This window comes from Hypanus sabinus, chromosome 3, assembly GCF_030144855.1.
Source record: "Hypanus sabinus isolate sHypSab1 chromosome 3, sHypSab1.hap1, whole genome shotgun sequence".
Classification (NCBI taxonomy): Eukaryota; Metazoa; Chordata; class Chondrichthyes; order Myliobatiformes; family Dasyatidae; genus Hypanus; species Hypanus sabinus.
The window spans coordinates 30,934,504-30,951,839 of NC_082708.1; the positions used below are offsets into that span (position 1 = coordinate 30,934,504).

Below are 17,336 nucleotides of genomic sequence, written 5' to 3' on the forward strand. Positions count from 1 at the left end.
AGTTCCCCAAGACCAAGTCTGCAGCCTCCAGACTTGACCCAAGCCTCAAGACTCCAAGTCCCTAGCCAAGCCTTGTCATGTCCTTGCCTGGATTTGGGGGTCTGAGCCCAAGGTAAGACCCAAGTTTTGGGTCCTTGTCCAGTCTTGGGCTTGGCGTCCATCCCAGGCTCCTTGATCCCAGTCCCTTGTCCTGGTCCTGCTTCCCCTGCCTAGACTGCATCCCATTCTGTCTTTGGGTTCTGTCTTGTCCTGTTTCTGGGATTCCAGTGTCTGTGTCCTGCAGCTGGGTCCTAATTGACACCTGACCTGTGACACAGATAGAACATAGAAAGCAAATGTATGATCCTGTACTTTGCAAGAAAGAATAAAGGTGCAGGCTACTTTCAAAATGGGAAGCAAATTCAGAAATTGGAAGTGTGAATGTTAACTTCCAGGTTCAGCTGGTAGTCAGGAAGGCAAATATAATGTTAACGTTGATTTAAAGGGAACTGAAATATGAAAGCAAGGATGTAACATGGAGGCTTTATAAGGTACTGGTCACTCCACATTTGGAGTTTTGTAAGCAGTTTTGTGCCCCATATCTAATAAAGGATGTGCTGGCATTGGTGAGGGTTCAGCAAGGTTCATGAGAATAATCCTGGGAATTAAAGGGTTAACACATGAGGAGTGTTTGATGACTCTGGAACTGTACTTGCTGGAGTATAGCATTGCTAGATCGTATTGAAAGCTATCAAATATTGAAAGGCCTGGATAGACTGGAAATGGAGAGAATGTTTTCAATAGTGGGAGAGTCTAAATCTACAGGGCACAATCTCAAAATACAAGGAGATCCCTTTAGAACAGATAAATTATTTTTAGCCAAAGGGAGGCAAATCTGAAATTCATTGTGGTTTAAGTCTTTGGGCATAGGTATTTCCTTAGTAAGGGTGTCATACAGTAGGTAATGGGGAGAAGGCATGAGAATAGGAGTTCTGAGGAAAAATCAATTGGCCTGATTGAATGACAGAGCAGACTCAGTGGGCCAAATGGCCTAATTCTCCTATGTTTTATGGTCTAAAATGAAGGGAATTATCTATGTTTCCTGTTTTTCATTACTGGTATGAACCACTTGTTCTCGGGGATTCCTGGCAAAAGATTTGTTTCCACTCTGGTTGTAGGGAGGGCAAGATGCCTGCAGGTGATTTTTTTTTTAAAAATATATGTGGGGTAGCCATTGTATGCTATTACTTAGTGGGGTCTTGGTCAAATTCAAGGTATCCAGAAACCAGGATTTGCCTGGTAGACCTGGTACAAAATGCCTGTGGACCAAATTACAGATACAGTTTGAAAACACTTGCATATATATGCAAGCACACACTACTTCCTCAGTCAGGTTTCCCCAATTTATTTCCTTGCCTGATTTGGTCTAACATGTCATTTAGTTAAAAAGCAGAATTTTTTTCTTCATTATTCAAGAGGTTGCTGCAGATCTGAACATGGTACAGGTACTCTCCACGTTATAACTGAGTTCGTTGCTGAGAACTGCTCATAACTTGAACTGTTCCTAAGTTGGAATAAGTACAAAGTATGTGGGACAGGATAAACAATTGAACAGAACACAAACAGCACAGAAAAAGCAGCAACCAGCAGTCTCAGTCTCATCGAGTGAGCAAGTGAATCTGCTTAGTGCTCTCAGCTTGGCCAATAATTGTTGCAGTTTGAGGTAATGGCATGCAGAAATGCCCTGTTTCCGCATGGCACAAAATGCCAACAAAACAAAATCCCATCTATCCGGCTAGTTTATTAATCCTTGTATGTAGAGTGTGTATAAAGTTAACCATTTGCAACCTGAGAAGAACTTGTAAATTTTGAGTGGACTACAATAATATCTTGGTTACATTCTTAAATATAGAAAACATTATGGAAACATTATTAACATTTGATTAGTTAAAAAGTGAAGTAGAAAGTACCCTTATGAATATCAATGATTTCTATTGCTAATGTACATGGAAAATCACTCTATTCAGAAATGAATTGAATCAATTTGAAATGAGTAAAATATTAAAATAAGTTTTATTGCGGTTTCATGCAATACAGACTTCCAAGGAGTAAAGTCTTTAGGATTAAGTCTAGAATGGCCTTCACAAACTTAAACTTCAGAAAACTACTGTTTCAGAAAGCTTGTGTATATTTATATAAAAACATACTTCATTTATAAAACAGTTTAGTCTTCATAAGTTCACACTGTACCAATATATTTTCTCAATTCATAGTCTTCATCCATCCTCAAACACAAGCTCTTTGTTTTACACTCCAGCCAGCAGAGGCCATTCATCACATTCATCCTGAAGACTTATTCTCTGATTTAATAATTTTTTTATTTTAGTGAATTAAGAGAATAATATATTTTAATTGGGCGCAGATATTGAACTTTGGAGAATCCTTTGATTCCTTTCATCAATTTTAAATGGATGCAGTTGGTGTTGCCTTATGCTTGATTATCAAACTTTTCTATGTTTGGCTTCCTGTAGCTGAAATTGAAAATAACAAGATTGTAATTACATTTAAGATTAATGGATGGAAAATATTCTATTTTAATCACCAAATAGGTGCAATTATTTTAAAAGAAAATTAAACACTGACACTGTACTCTAATTTTAAATAAATAGTACCCAATCAATTGTCCAAGTCAATATTGATGGATAAAGCACACATTATGTCTGCATTCATCACTTATTCTATTTCAAATTCCACGGAATGAGTTTAAGAACTGGAAATGAAGAGCAGGTGCAAGAAGGAAGAAAATACCTCTTTTTTTCAACAGTGCAGGACACTAATGAGTAAAATACAAAAGTCCAATAGAATTATGGATTTTAATGCATAGTTAGAATGTGTAACTTCTATTCTTAGAATAGAGGCAGATACAATACGGTCTTTTAAGAGACTCTTAGATAGCTTTGAAATATCGAGGGATATGCAGTAGGCTGTTTCTAGAGTAGGTTACATGGTTGGCACAACATTGTGGGATGAAAGGCCTGTAATTTGCTGTAGATTTTTATGCTCTGTGCTTTATTTCCATCCCTAAACATAAAATATTTAATTAATTCCACCAAACCTAATAACTTCAGAGAGAATTTTATGTAAAGCCTTTAACTGTCCATATTTACTTCATCACACTTAAATGGCAGATTTTACTTTCTATAAACATTTCCCTTGCATGGAAAGTCAATTATTACATCCTACGAGACGATTTAACATTTCAGTATGATCATAAATGTAGTTCTACCACTTGGCTAGACAAAGATGAGCATGATATTCCCAACACAACAGAAGAATGTTCATGTTAATTGGTGCTTATTGAAAACTTCAGAAATGGATCAGATCAAAGAAGGTATTATGCGATCAATTTCCCTGCCAGTTGATATGTAGTTCAAGGGAGGTCCATTTTGTCACTAATATTCTAGTTGTATATTCAGGGAGATATCCCTCTAATTGTAACAAAGAAATATATGTTGGGTATCTGGCATTTGTGCTCAAAATTTTTCAGACCAGCCACCAGTAGTGAATATTCAAAAGGATTCTGCTATTTGGGATATGCTACCATCGTAAAAATATAATTCTGTATGTTACCAGTCTACATTTAAAATGTTAAAGTTGAGTAAATCAGCAACTGGCACTGTTGTTCATGGTTTATTACCATTTTTGTGTTTAAAAACTTTAAAGAGAAGTAGATTCTCTTCTGAAGATCTGTGGAAATGAATAATGGTCTTTACAATTCCTAATTACAGCTTCCATATGGTTCAGTTCAGTCAATTACAATTGTTACATTTCAAAGTGTTTCAAAATACCCAAGTGTTTCAAAATCATAAATCAGTGAATTTAAGCAGACTCATTATGAGGAAAAGTTAAGTACAATTACTTACAGTTTTAACAATAATGAAGAAACCACCACAGAAACAGAGGAAGCAGCCATTGCAGCAGAACCCATCCATGGCTGTAAAACCAGGCCCAAAGGCAAAAACACACCTGGAAAACACAGAAGACAGTAATCTCTTTCTCAATCTCTCTGTATGTCACACACCACACCAGCCATCACTGCGTTCAGTTAGAGAGAACGCACACAAGCAGACTGATATGAAGAATGCTGTGAGGAAATGGAACCAGTGACTAAGGTCAAAAGAAGAACCTTACTTGCCTACAAGAATGATTCCAACCTCAGAATCGGAGATGTTCTTAAAGCTGCAAAGGTGGTCCAGAAAACTGCTCATCGCTACACCAACTACTGCCTGAACTTGTGCAGCAGACACAGGAGTTGCACGAGGTATGTATGAAGGCATCAACAAGGCCATAGGCCCCTTTGTCAGCACGACTACCCGTCTGAAGTCCATGACTAGAGAATTCATACCTGATCAAGCCAAGCAGCTTCAATGTTGGGTTGAGCACTATGCAGAGTTGTGCTCAGCCCAGAATCTGGTCACAAGCCCTGCACTCGAGGCTATTCCAGATCTACCAGTCACGGAAGAGCTAGATGCAATGGAAGAACTCAGCAAAGTCATTGACTATCTTGCTTGTGTGAATGCCCCTGGAAATTATGGCATCCCTCCATAAGTTTTGAAGAGTGGCAAACCAGCATTGCTGCAACATCTTCATGAGCTCCTCTGTCTTTGATGGGAGAGACGCTATGCCAGTGGTCCCCAACTACCAGGCCGCGAGGAAACAATATGAGTCAGCTGCACCTTTCTTCATTCCGTCACACCCACTGTTGAACTTGAATGCACGCAAGGTCATCTGTCACCTAAATGTAGTGATACCCTAGCACCAGGGATCACTGGTTGGTGTTGGGTAACCAACACTGCCTTGGGCAGCCGGCGGGAAATGCTGTTGATACTGGCCTGGAGCATGGACAGATGGCCGCTGTCTCTAAACCTGTTCAGCACACCGAATGTTCGTGGGGAACCCGGGGCTAAAATATTGGCAGACGACCTAATTCAGGCTCAGGGTTTCATAAGTAGCAGAGCAGCTACCTCACTGCGATCTACTGAAAGTCATCCCTCGAGCCAAACTTTTGTTGGCCAATAGATCCTACCTACCTACAATGGGTGGGGGTGGGTGGGCATACACACCCTGTTGCACTCCTTGCTCGGTTGGTCGCTCTTTTCGGACTGCGACTGCAGCGGCCCTGGTACGGGGCCCTCCGGCCCTTACCTTGTCCTCTCACTGTGTATTGCAATGATTTTATATATTCATATGAGGAAAATATGCGCTGTGTTTAATATCAAAACGTTACTTAAGATGTTATGATGCTATTGACTTGTAAGTGTTATAATTGATTTATCACTATATTCATGCGAGGAATATATGTGCTGTGTGTTTAATATTAATCTCATTAGATACACTCAATTTCATTTCTAAAAGGGTTTATTAGTCACTTATAAGTGACTTATAGTTGACTTATCACCTATATTCTGTTCGTGATTAACTCCACCCCCCCACCGGTCAGCCGGTCCGCAAGAATATTGTCAATATTAAACTGGTCCATGGTGTTAAAAAGGTTGGTGACCCCAGGGCTATGCACAACAAGACATGTGAGCTTCAAACATTGTCAACTTGTACAAGAACAAGGGTGATCACAGTAACTGTAACAACTACTGTGGCATCTCCCTCCTCAGCATTGTGGAAAAAGCCTTTGTCCAAGTCAATTTGCATGGCTGCAGCATCTTGCTCAAGGTGTCTCCCCAGAGTTGCAGTGTGGTTTTAGAGCAGGCAGATATACAGTGGATATGAACTTCTCATTACGCTAGCTTCAGGAGAAATGTCAAGAGCAGCAAAAAAAAACACTCTTCATTGCATTCATTGACTTGACAAAGGCATTTCATCTAGTCAACAGAAGTGGGCTCTTCAGGTTGCTGCAGAAGATGGGCTACCCTCCAACCTGCTGTCCATGATCACTTCCTTCCATAAAGACATGCACAGTACTGTTTGCTTTAACAATGCAATTTCCCAGTGAGAAGTGGAATAAAGCATGGCTGCTTTCTGGCATTGACATTCTTCAGCATCTTCTTCTCTATGTGCTTCAGTATGCTTCTGGAGAATGCGCAGAGGGAATCTACCTACATACCAGAGCTGATCACAAACTCAGTATTACTTGCCTTCGCTCCAAGACCAAGATCCAAGAGGTTTACTTTAGTGAGCTGTTGTTCACCAGTGATGCAGCATTGACCTCCCACACAAAAACCTAACTGCAGCATTTCATCGACCATGCTGCAAGGAGTTTGTACACACACATACATATACACAACAGTAGGCAGAGAGGGTGGCATGGCTCTGCTGGTAAAGAATGGTATCAGAACCACAGAAAGATGTGACAAAGGGTCGGAAGATGTTGAGTTAAGAAACTGCAAAGGTAAAAAAAAAGCCTGACAGCAGTTAAACACAGGCCTCCCAACAGTAACTGGAACACGAACCAGAAATTACAACAGGAAATAGAAAAGACGTGTCAAAAGGGCAATGTTATGGTAGTCATGGGAGATTTCAACACGCAGGTCAATTGAGAAAATCTCAAAAGAATGAATTTGTTGAATGTCTATGAGATGACTTTTTAGAGCAGCTTGTCGTTGAGCTTACTAGGGATCAGCTAGACTGGATTGGGTGTTATGTAATGAACAGGAGGTGGTTAGGGAGCTTAAGGTAAAAGAAGCCTTAAGAGACAGTGATCACAATATGACTGAGTACAACTTGAAATCTGATAGGGAGAAAGTAAAGTCTGACAAAGCAGTATTTGAGTAGAGTAAAGGAAATTGCTGTGGTATGAGAGAGGAGTTGGCCAAAGTAAATTGGAAGGAGATGCTGTCAATGTCCTCTAGGGAGGCCATTTGGGTGGAATTGAAGAATGGGAAAGATGCAGTAGCACTGATAGGAGTGTATTATAGGCCACCTAATGGGGCGCGTGAGTTGGAAGAGCAAATGTGTAAGGAGATAGCAGATATTTGTAGTAAACACAAGGTGGTGATTGTGGGAGATTTTAATTTTCCACACGTAGACTGGGAAGCTCATTCTGTAAAAGGGCTGGATGGTTTAGAGTTTGTGAAATGTGTGCAGGATAGTTTTTTGCAACAATACATAGAAGTACCGACTAGAGATAGGGCAGTGTTGGATCTCCTGTTAGGGAATGCGATAGGTCAGCTGACAGATGTATGTGTTGGGGAGCACTTCGGGTCCAGTGATCACAATAGCATTAGCTTCAATATAATTATGGAGGACAGGACTGGACCTAGAGTTGAGATTTTTGATTGGAGAAAGGCTAACTTTGAGGGGATGCGAAGGGATTTAGAGAGAGTGGATTGGGTCAAGTTGTTTTATGGGAAGGATGTAATAGAGAAATGGAGGTCATTTAAGGGTGAAATTATGAGGGTACAGAATCTTTATGTTCCTGTTAGGTTGAAAGGAAAGGTTAAAGGTTTGAGAGCACCATGGTTTTCAAGGGATATTAGAAATTTGGTTCAGAAAAAGAGGGATGTCTACAATAGATATAGGCAGCATGGAGTAAAGGAATTGCTCGAGGAATATAAAGAATGTAAAAGGAATCTTAAGAAAGAGATTAGAAAAGCTAAAAGAAGATACGAGGTTGGTTTGGCAAATAAGGTGAAAGTAAATCCGAAAGGTTTCTACAGTTATATTAAAAGCAAGAGGATAGTGAGGGATAAAATTGGCCCCTTAGAGAATCAGAGTGGTCAGCTATGTGTGGAACCGAAGGAGATGGGAGAGATTTTGAATGATTTCTTCTCTTCGGTATTCACTAAGGAGAAGGATATTGAATTGTCTAAGGTGTGGGAAACAAGTAAGGAAGTTATGGAACCTGTGACAATTAAAGAGGTGGAGGTACTGGCGCTTTTAAGAAATTTAAAAGTGGATAAATCTCCGGGTCCTGACAGGATATTCCCCAGGACCTTGAGGGAAGTTTGTGTAGAAATAGCAGGAGCTCTGACGGAGATCTTTAATATGTCATTAGAAACGGGGATTGTGCCGGAGGATTGGCGTATTGCTCATGTGGTTCCATTGTTTAAAAAGGGTTCTAGAAGGAAGCCTAGCAATTATAGACCTGTCAGCTTGACATCAGTGGTGGGTAAATTAATGGAAAGTATTCTTAGAGATAGTATTTATAATTATCTGGATAGACGGGATCTGATTAGAAGTAGCCAGCATGGATTTGTGCGTGGAAGGTCATGTTTGACAAACCTTATTGAATTTTTTGAAGAAGTTACGAGGAATGTTGATGAGGGTAAGGCAGTGGATGTAGTCTATATGGACTTCAGCAAAGCCTTTGACAAAGTTCCAAATGGAAGGTTAGTTAAGAAGGTTCAGTCGTTAGGTATTAATGCTGGAGTAATAAAATGGATTCAACAGTGGCTAGATGGGAGATGCCAGAGAGTAGTGGTGGATAATTGTTTATCGGGATGGAGGCCGGTGACTAGCAGGGTGCCTCAGGGATCTGTTTTGGGCCCAATGTTGTTTGTAATATACATAAATGATCTGGATGATGGGGTGGTAAATTGGATTAGTAAGTATGCCGATGATACTAAGGTAGGAGGTGTTGTGGATAATGAGGTGGATTTTCAAAGCTTGCAGGGAGATTTATGCCGGTTAGAAGAATGGGCTGAACGTTGGCAGATGGAGTTTAATGCTGAGAAGTGTGAGGTTCTACATTTTGGCAGGAATAATCCAAATAGAACATACAGAGTAAATGGTAGGGCATTGAGGAATGCAGAGGAACAGAGAGATCTAGGAATAACTGTGCATAGTTCCCTGAAAGTGGAGTCTCATGTAGATAGGGTGGTGAAGAGGGCTTTTGGAACGCTGGCCTTTATAAATCAAAGCATTGAGTACAGAAGTTGGGATGTAATGCTAAAGTTGTACAAGGCATTGGTAAGGCCAAATTTGGAATATTGTGTGCAGTTCTGGTCACCGAATTATAGGAAAGATATCAATAAATTAGAGAGAGTGCAGAGACGATTTACTAGGATGTTAACTGGGTTTCAGCAATTAAGTTACAGAGAAAGGTTGAACAAGTTAGGTCTCTATTCATTGGAGCGTAGAAGGTTGAGGGGGGATTTGATAAAATTTTGAGAGGGATAGATAGAGTTGACGTGAACAGGCTGTTTCCATTGAGAGTAGGGGAGATTCAAACTAGAGGACATGATTTGAGAGTTAGGGGGCAGAAGTTTAAGGGAAACACGAGGGGGTATTTCTTTACTCAAAGAGTGATAGCTGTGTGGAATGAGCTTCCTGTAGAAGTAGTAGAGGCCAGTTCAGTTGTGTCATTTAAGGTAAAATTGGATAGGTATATGGACAGGAAAGGAGTGGAGGGTTATGGGCTGAGTGCGGGTAGGTGGGACTAGGTGAGATTAAGGGTTCGGCACAGACTAGGAGGGCCAAGATGGCCTGTTTCCGTGCTGTGTTTGTTATATGGTTATAGGATGACAGCGGAGCAGCATTGGTGTGAGTTTCTGTGAAAAATGAGGAAAGTGCAGGATAAATGTATTCCAAAAATGAAGAAACACTCAAGTGGCAAAACAGGTCAACAGTGGCTGACAACGGAAAGTCAAAGCTAACATAAAAGCAAAAGAGAAGGCACACAAGAAAGCATAAATTAGTGGACAGATAGAGGATTAGGAAGCTTTTAAAAACCTACAGGGAGAAATTAAAGAATCTTTAGGAGGGAAAAGATGAAAAATGAAAGCAAGCTGGCAAACAATATCAAAGTCGATAGTGAAAGCTTTCTCAAGTAGAGAAATGACAGCGGATATAGGACCACTAGAGAATAAGGCTGGAGAAATAATAACGGGGGACAAGGAGACGGCAGATGAACTAAATGAGTATTTTTCATCAGTCTTCACTGTGGAAAACACTAGCAGTGTGCCGGATGTTGAAGGGTGTGAGGGAAAAGAAGTAGGTGCAGTTACTATCAATACTTTGTGGATCATAGTCCCTTTGGCAGCTTTGCTATTGCTGCTTGGTGCGTGATGGGGAGTTAATGCTTTTGCTGGAGGGAGGGGAGAGGGGGAAGGGTGATGCTTTTGCTGCTGCTTGTGTGTGGAAGGGGGGATGGGGTGTAGAATTCTAACATTTTTCTGTCATTTATTCTTAGTGTTTTTTTCTGTTTTGTGGATGTTCACAAAGAGAAAGAATTTCAAGTTGTATACTCTAAACGTACTCTGATATTAAGTTGAAGCATTGAACTCATATACATCATTACACACACATATGCACCCATATATAGTCACATACATATATACATCCACACATATATACACATATACAAATGCACATTGATATTCTTGCAGATATATATACAGATAAATATTTACACATAGTTACATATGTACTTATACATATACACACACATTGTGTGGGTAAATGTGTACACACACATATACATATAAATGCACACATTTACAGACATTTATAAACACATATAAATACCCATATTCATGCACACATGTATACTAACATACATATGTACAAATACAGTCACATACATATACATGCACACACATATATGCATATACAGACACACATATACACATACACATGTGCATATGCATATATAGACACATGCGTACATATGCAGATATTCACGCAATACATAAACATAATTACACACTTATACACAAATGCATATATACATATTTACTCATACACACAAATGCATATTTGTATACACATACATATTTACACACTTACAAACATACACATATACATACTTGCACATACATTCTCATATATTTACATGCATACATATACATATACACACTCATATACATATTTATATACTTGTACACATATATTTATACAAACATACATATTTGCACACTCATACACTTACACATACATACACGCACCTATACATATACACATACACGGACACACATACACAGATATACACTTATCCATAGACACACACATCCATGTACTTATACATAAATACACCAGCGCACAGTGCATATATACACACACACTTACACACATATACAAATTCACTAACACATACATCTAATTTACACACACACACATACATACTTAGAGACAAACACATATTTACATACACATATACATTTATACATATATACACACATACATATTTACACACATATATAAACTCACATACATAGAAACATAGAAAACCTACAGCACAATACAGGCCCTTCAGCCCACAAAGCTATGCTGAACATGTTCCTACCTTAGAAATTACTAGGTTTACCTATAGCCCTCTATTTTACTAAGTTCCATGTACCTATCCAAAAGTATCTTAAAAGACCCTATCGTATTCACCTCCACCACCGTTGCCAGCAGCCCATTCCATGCACTCACCACTCTCTGAGTGAAAAACTTACCCCTGACATCTCCTCTGTACCTACTCCCCAGCACCTTACACCTGTGCCCTCTTGTGGCAGCCATTTCAGCCCTGGGGAAAAAGCCTCTGACTATCCTCACAATCAATGCCTCTCATCATTTTATACACCTCTGTCAGGTCACCTCTCATTCTCTGTCACTCCACAGAGAAAAGGCCAAGTACACTCAACCTGTTTTCATAAGGTATGCTCCCCAATCCAGGCAATATCCTTGTAAATCTCCTCTACACCCTTTCTATGGTTTCCACATCCTACCTATAGTGAGGCAACCAAAACTGTGCACAGTACCCCAAGTGGGATCTGACCAGGGTCCTATATAGCTGCAACATTACCTCTCAGCTCCTAAACTCAATTCCATGACTGATGAAGGCCAATACACTGTACACCTTCTTAACCACAGAGTCAACCTACGCAGCTGCTTTGAGTGCCCTATGGACTTGGACCCCAAGATCCCTCTGATCCTCCACACTGTCAAGAGTCTTACCATTAATACACACACATATAAAACTTACACATATACAAATTCACACATATACATACTTAGACATAGACATTCACACATATATATTTACAGACACATAAATACACACATACATAATTACACAAACATATTTAGACATTTTTACAAACTCACATAAAAACACACATGTGCATATACATATTTACACACATATTCAAATTTAAACAAAAACACCTATATTTACAAAGATACATATACATACAATTCTACAATAATTACACACACATACATATTTACAGAAATACACACATTTACACATACATACACAAGCATTTCCAATGCACATCCTCGCACATCCTCACACATCCTCACTCACACTCACACTCACACACACACACACACACACACACACACACACACACACACACACATTTTTTTGGTGTTTGGCTTATGCCAAATATAGTGTTTAATCTGATGGTCAAAAAACTCAATTTTGGTTTCATCAGACTATAGAACCTCTTTTCAGCTGACTTCAGAGACTCTCACATGCCTTGTGGCAAACTCTGAGATTTCATGTGATTTCTTTCCAACAGTGGCTTTCTGGTTGCCACTCTCCTATAAAGCTGAGACTGGTGAAGCACCTGGGTAATGGTTATTCTATGTGCAGTCTCTCCCATCTTAGCCACTGAAGCTTGTAACTCCTCCAGAGTTGCAATAGGTCTCTTGGTGGCCTCCCTCACTCGTCCCCTTCTTGCACGGTCACTCAGTTTTTGAAGACAGCCTGCTCTGGGCAGATTTACAGCTGTGCCATATTCTTTCCATTTCTTGATAATTGAGCCAACTGTACTCCAAGGGATATTCAGTGACTTGGAAATGTTCTTGTATCCATCTCCTGACTTGTGCTTTTCAATAACCTTTTCACAGGGTTGCTTGGAGTGTAATTTTGTCTTCATTGTGTAGTTTTTTTGCCAGGATGCCGACTCACCAGCAGTTGGACCTTCCAGATACAGCTGTATTTTCACTACAATCAATGGACACACCTTGACTGCATCCAGGACTCCAAAAGCAGATCTCTATTTAACTAATTATGTGATTTCTAAAACCAACTGGCTATAGCAGTTATGATTTGCTGTGTCATATTAAAGAGGGGGAGTGTGAATACCAATCAGTTACTTTGTGTTTTATATTTGTAATTAATTTAGATCACTTTATAGAGATCTGTTTTCACTTTGACACAAGTCTTGTTCTGTTGATGTGTGTCAAAAAAGCCAAATTGAATCCTCTGTGATTCAATGCTATAAAACAAAAAAACATGAAAACTTCCAAGTGGGGTGAATGTTATATGCCAAAATGAAACTGTAATGTACAGCCTTGCACTCTGCTGCAGGTTTCTCCATGATATCATGCTGAATAAAAGGTATCACCACTTGAAGTCATCTCTAAAAACAAGCAGACATATACATACATACAGTGGCATGCAAAAGTGGAAGCACATCATATGTAGCTCTGATGAGAAAGCTAAGTCTGTTTGCTTTCGTCTCTCACATGTCCTTCCAGCTAATTTTCCTCCTTTATATGCTTTCCCACCACATACATTGGCCGTGCTTAGCCAGGAAGACAGCTTTGCACTTCTGTCTGACTCTTCTCATCGCCGCTTTGGAATTATGACCTTCTGCCAGGTGGGTCCACTTGTTTCCAGACCTACCTGGGACTCCTTTACCATAGAGACTGATGTTACTGATACACCTTTGGACACTGAGCCACTTCTTATCATCGATGTGATGGTTTGCTTGAGCAAAATCATGGTTGTTAGTGAGACCTCATAGACAGTGAGCCACGCGAGGTAGGAGTCCAAACTGCAAGCACCAGGGCTTTAGTTTTCCAGACAGCAAGGTCTTGTCGATGTTATCCAGGCCATTGGTGATGTGTTGCTTCAGTTGCTGCAACTGTTCTTTGTCCGTGAGGCTGTCATTGTACCATCAACCCAGCTTTTGACAGGCTGTTAGAATTGGGTCTTCACCAATGAAGAACTTTGTCTTTCAGCATTCTCTTGAGACTACGGAGATACTTTGTGACTAGCTGGGTTTGACTTTCACACATATGTACTTACACTTGTATACAAGGGTGTTTATTAGGTGCATCAAAAATCATTCAAACAAAAATTAAATAATGTATTTAACTTAAGTCTACACATGAATTAGAACATGATGCACCCCACAATGTAGTTACAATCATGTTACAAAATAAACAGAAGTATAAAAACAAGACATGCACATCCCCATTACTAAAGAAAAGGCATATTCCACCATGTGTGATGGGAAAGGCACCACAGAGCCAACACAGTGCATCAGCTCAATTTAGGATCCATTATGAAAATAATAAGAGCCAACACAGTGCAGCAACAACAGAATGGTATGGTGTGGTGTTGTGTAGTGTGGTGCGGTGCAGTGGTGGGTGGAGAGAGGGAGAGAGAAAGATTTTTATTTTGTAAATAAGCAAAATCTTCCACTTGTGCAATACCTTTAGGATGATTTCTTTTCAACATTTTCTTGCCCCAATAATCTTATAACACGCAGATGCTTGGTTACCCATTGAAACTAACTTTAGAAATTATCCTTCTGCAAAATGGAATATTAAAACAACTGCTATGCATCTCACAAATGTTGGTATTCCTGCACCTACTACCCTCAACCTAATGGGCTACCAACTACAAGGTAGGGAACAAATAACATTAGTTAACAATCCGTTTTCTAGTGAAAAAGCTGTGAGTAAGTGCTAAAAGTTTCACATACATGCTAAATTTTACAGTACTTGTATGAATCTACATGATATAAAAGTAACTATCATAGAAAGGGACAAATAGCATTCAGTGGAAAAATAAAATTAAGTTCAATATGCCAATTTTTGCAACAATTACATTTGCTGCTATGATCACATTAAAGAATGTAGGTGTAAGTAGAAATGATCAGGCATTCTCTACAGCATAGATTGTGCTATAATATTGTTGCATGGCAGTTCCAGTTAAAGTAGCATGCCAACATATGTCTGATAAAGATGTAAAAGATTTAAAGATACAGTTGGCCCTCCTTATCTGCAGGGGATTGGTTCTGGGATCCCCCGCGGATACCAAAAATTGGGGATGCTCAAGTCCCTAATTTAATCTGTCTTAGTGTGGTGGACTTTAGGACCCAGTGGAGCTCCAGACCTTATTTAACATGTTTCAGTGTGGTGGACTTTAGAACCCACTGCCCGTGACTGCTGCCGTTTCTGTTCCGTTAACAGAAAGCAATCAAGATTGAAAATAAAGTAGAAATAATAAAGCAATCGGAAAGAGGTGAAATGCCATCAGTCATTGGAAAAGTGTTAGGCTGCAATCAGTCAACAATTGGAACAATAGTAAAGGATAAATTGAGAATAATGGAAAGGCCCTGCCCCAATGAAAGCTACAATTATTACTAAGCAATGCAGTGGTTTAATTATGGAGATACATATGTTTCTTAAGTGTTTTATATACATAGAAAGGTAAAATACATACTATATACTAAGACAAACATTTGACTAACTGATGCTAAATAATACTGGATGTACCTGTTCTGACTTACTTATAATACCTAATACAAAGTAAATGCTATGTAAATAATTGTTATACTGTATTGTTAAGGGAATAATGACAAGAAAAAAATTCTGTACATGCTCAAACAACAAGTGCTGGAGAGAGAGCTTCTGGGTTTTCCCGATCCGCAGTTGGTTGAATCAGCGGGTGCGGAATCCGCGGATAAGGAGGGCCGACTGTAATCGTCTTTTATAAGAAGATCACTAGTAGCTGACAAACAGTAGGTAAATTTTATAGCCGTGTAATCTAATGCAGTACTGCATTTCATTGCTGATTGACCATTGCAGAGACTGCACTCCCCCACTCCTCTCTATGTCTCCAATTCTCTATCAAAATTTATCTGGGGACCAAGCTAGCATCCAAGTTGTACAGATTTGTAATGGTTTGTGTTACTCTGGTGCAATGGAATGTTTGATTGGTATCCAAAACTTTCTAGTATTATAGAAAATCACAACAAAATCTGGAGCAAACTATGTTCTTAATGTATTGCTCACTTCTCACCAGCTCCCAACATTAGTCCTTTCCCCATTAATACTTTGAAAATGGTTTAAAATATTCTATTAATTAACTTTAAAGGGAGAATGGTTTAAATAAAACATAAAAATAGAAAAAGCATACACTTACCAGCAGCAATAGGGATTCCAACCAGATTAAAAATTAATGCAAAAATAAAATTTATTCGAATGCGAGAAACAGTTTCTTTTGATAATTTGATGCTAGCCACAACATCTAGGAGATTGTTCTGGAAGTAAAAAGCAGAATGCATGTCATCACAGAATTTATATTAAGCAAATAGAAGGCACATTTAAATACTGAATTTCAACTCATTATTTACCTTCAGGCCACAAATTGATAATATAGACAATAAAGTATCAATTCTGTATTACATTAACATTAATTAGTTAACATTTGCTCACTCTCATCAGCACAACATCTGCTGCTTCAATTGCTACATCTGTGCCAGATCCAATGGCAATTCCCACATCAGCTTTTGCCAGGACGGGAGAGTCATTTATACCATCACCAACCATTGCGACCGTTTTACCCTGATCCTGAATCTCTTGAACTTTGGCTACTTTTTGTGGGGGAAGAACTTCTGCAAACACTTTCTTGATGCCAACCTTAAAAATAGAAAACACTTCTAAAAATAGAGATATTATTCTTTTTCTTAATAACAGAAAAACTTTTTTATAGAATTAAATAATCCTTTAACTGAGTGAAGTAAATCATTCATTCAGTTTTCATACGGTGCAAAGATCTTAGCAACGTGAAATATTTTTACAAGGCCTCCACAGAGGCCAGATCTCAACATCGTCAAGCAAGCTAAAAAGCCAAAGTCTGTAAAAGAACTGTGCCAGATATAACAAGATGCTCGGAACAACCAACCTGTTGATTTGCTTCTGAAACTGCAGGACAGTATACCTAAAAGAATTGATGCAGTTTTAAAGGCAAAGGGTGGTCACACAAGATATTGATTTGATTTAGCTTTTGTTTTTACTGTTTACTGTGCTTTATAGCAATTTTTGATACTGCTTACTTTGCTTTATGGGAAGTTTTTAATTCATTATTTTTGAAAGCATTATCATTTTACAGATTTTTTTACATGTGCCTAAGACTTCTGCACAGTACTGTACTGTATGTCTGATTATCTAGAACAAATATTTGCTTGAAAGTAGGACTTTAAATGAACACTGCCTCCTTCAAGGAGATGAATATACAGTTTATACAAACATTAAAAACAAGAAGATAAATAGGGGCACGGTAGGATCACCCAAGGACAAAGAAGGGAATATATGCCTAACACCAGAGGAAGCAGGATAAACAGGTACTTTGCATTGGTGCTCACCAAGAAGGACATGAAGAATTGCAAGATCAG

At 39.0% G+C, this 17,336-nt stretch overlaps 1 protein-coding gene across 7 annotated transcripts in view; it reads right to left on the reverse strand.

Moving 5' to 3' along the window:
• Positions 1-2,039: 2,039 nt before the first annotated feature.
• The window catches only part of LOC132391152 (copper-transporting ATPase 2-like), a 98,122-nt gene continuing 82,825 nt past the window's right edge, over positions 2,040-17,336 (reverse strand). For all 7 annotated transcript variants that reach the window (XM_059963988.1, XM_059963991.1, XM_059963989.1 and 4 more), the window contains 4 exons: positions 16,378-16,581; positions 16,085-16,202; positions 3,903-4,005; positions 2,040-2,510 (listed from right to left, as the gene is read on the reverse strand). In XM_059963988.1, coding sequence (XP_059819971.1) covers positions 2,468-2,510; positions 3,903-4,005; positions 16,085-16,202; positions 16,378-16,581 — 468 coding nt within the window. In that variant the 3' untranslated portion in view covers positions 2,040-2,467. The remainder of the gene's footprint in view (positions 2,511-3,902; positions 4,006-16,084; positions 16,203-16,377; positions 16,582-17,336) is intronic.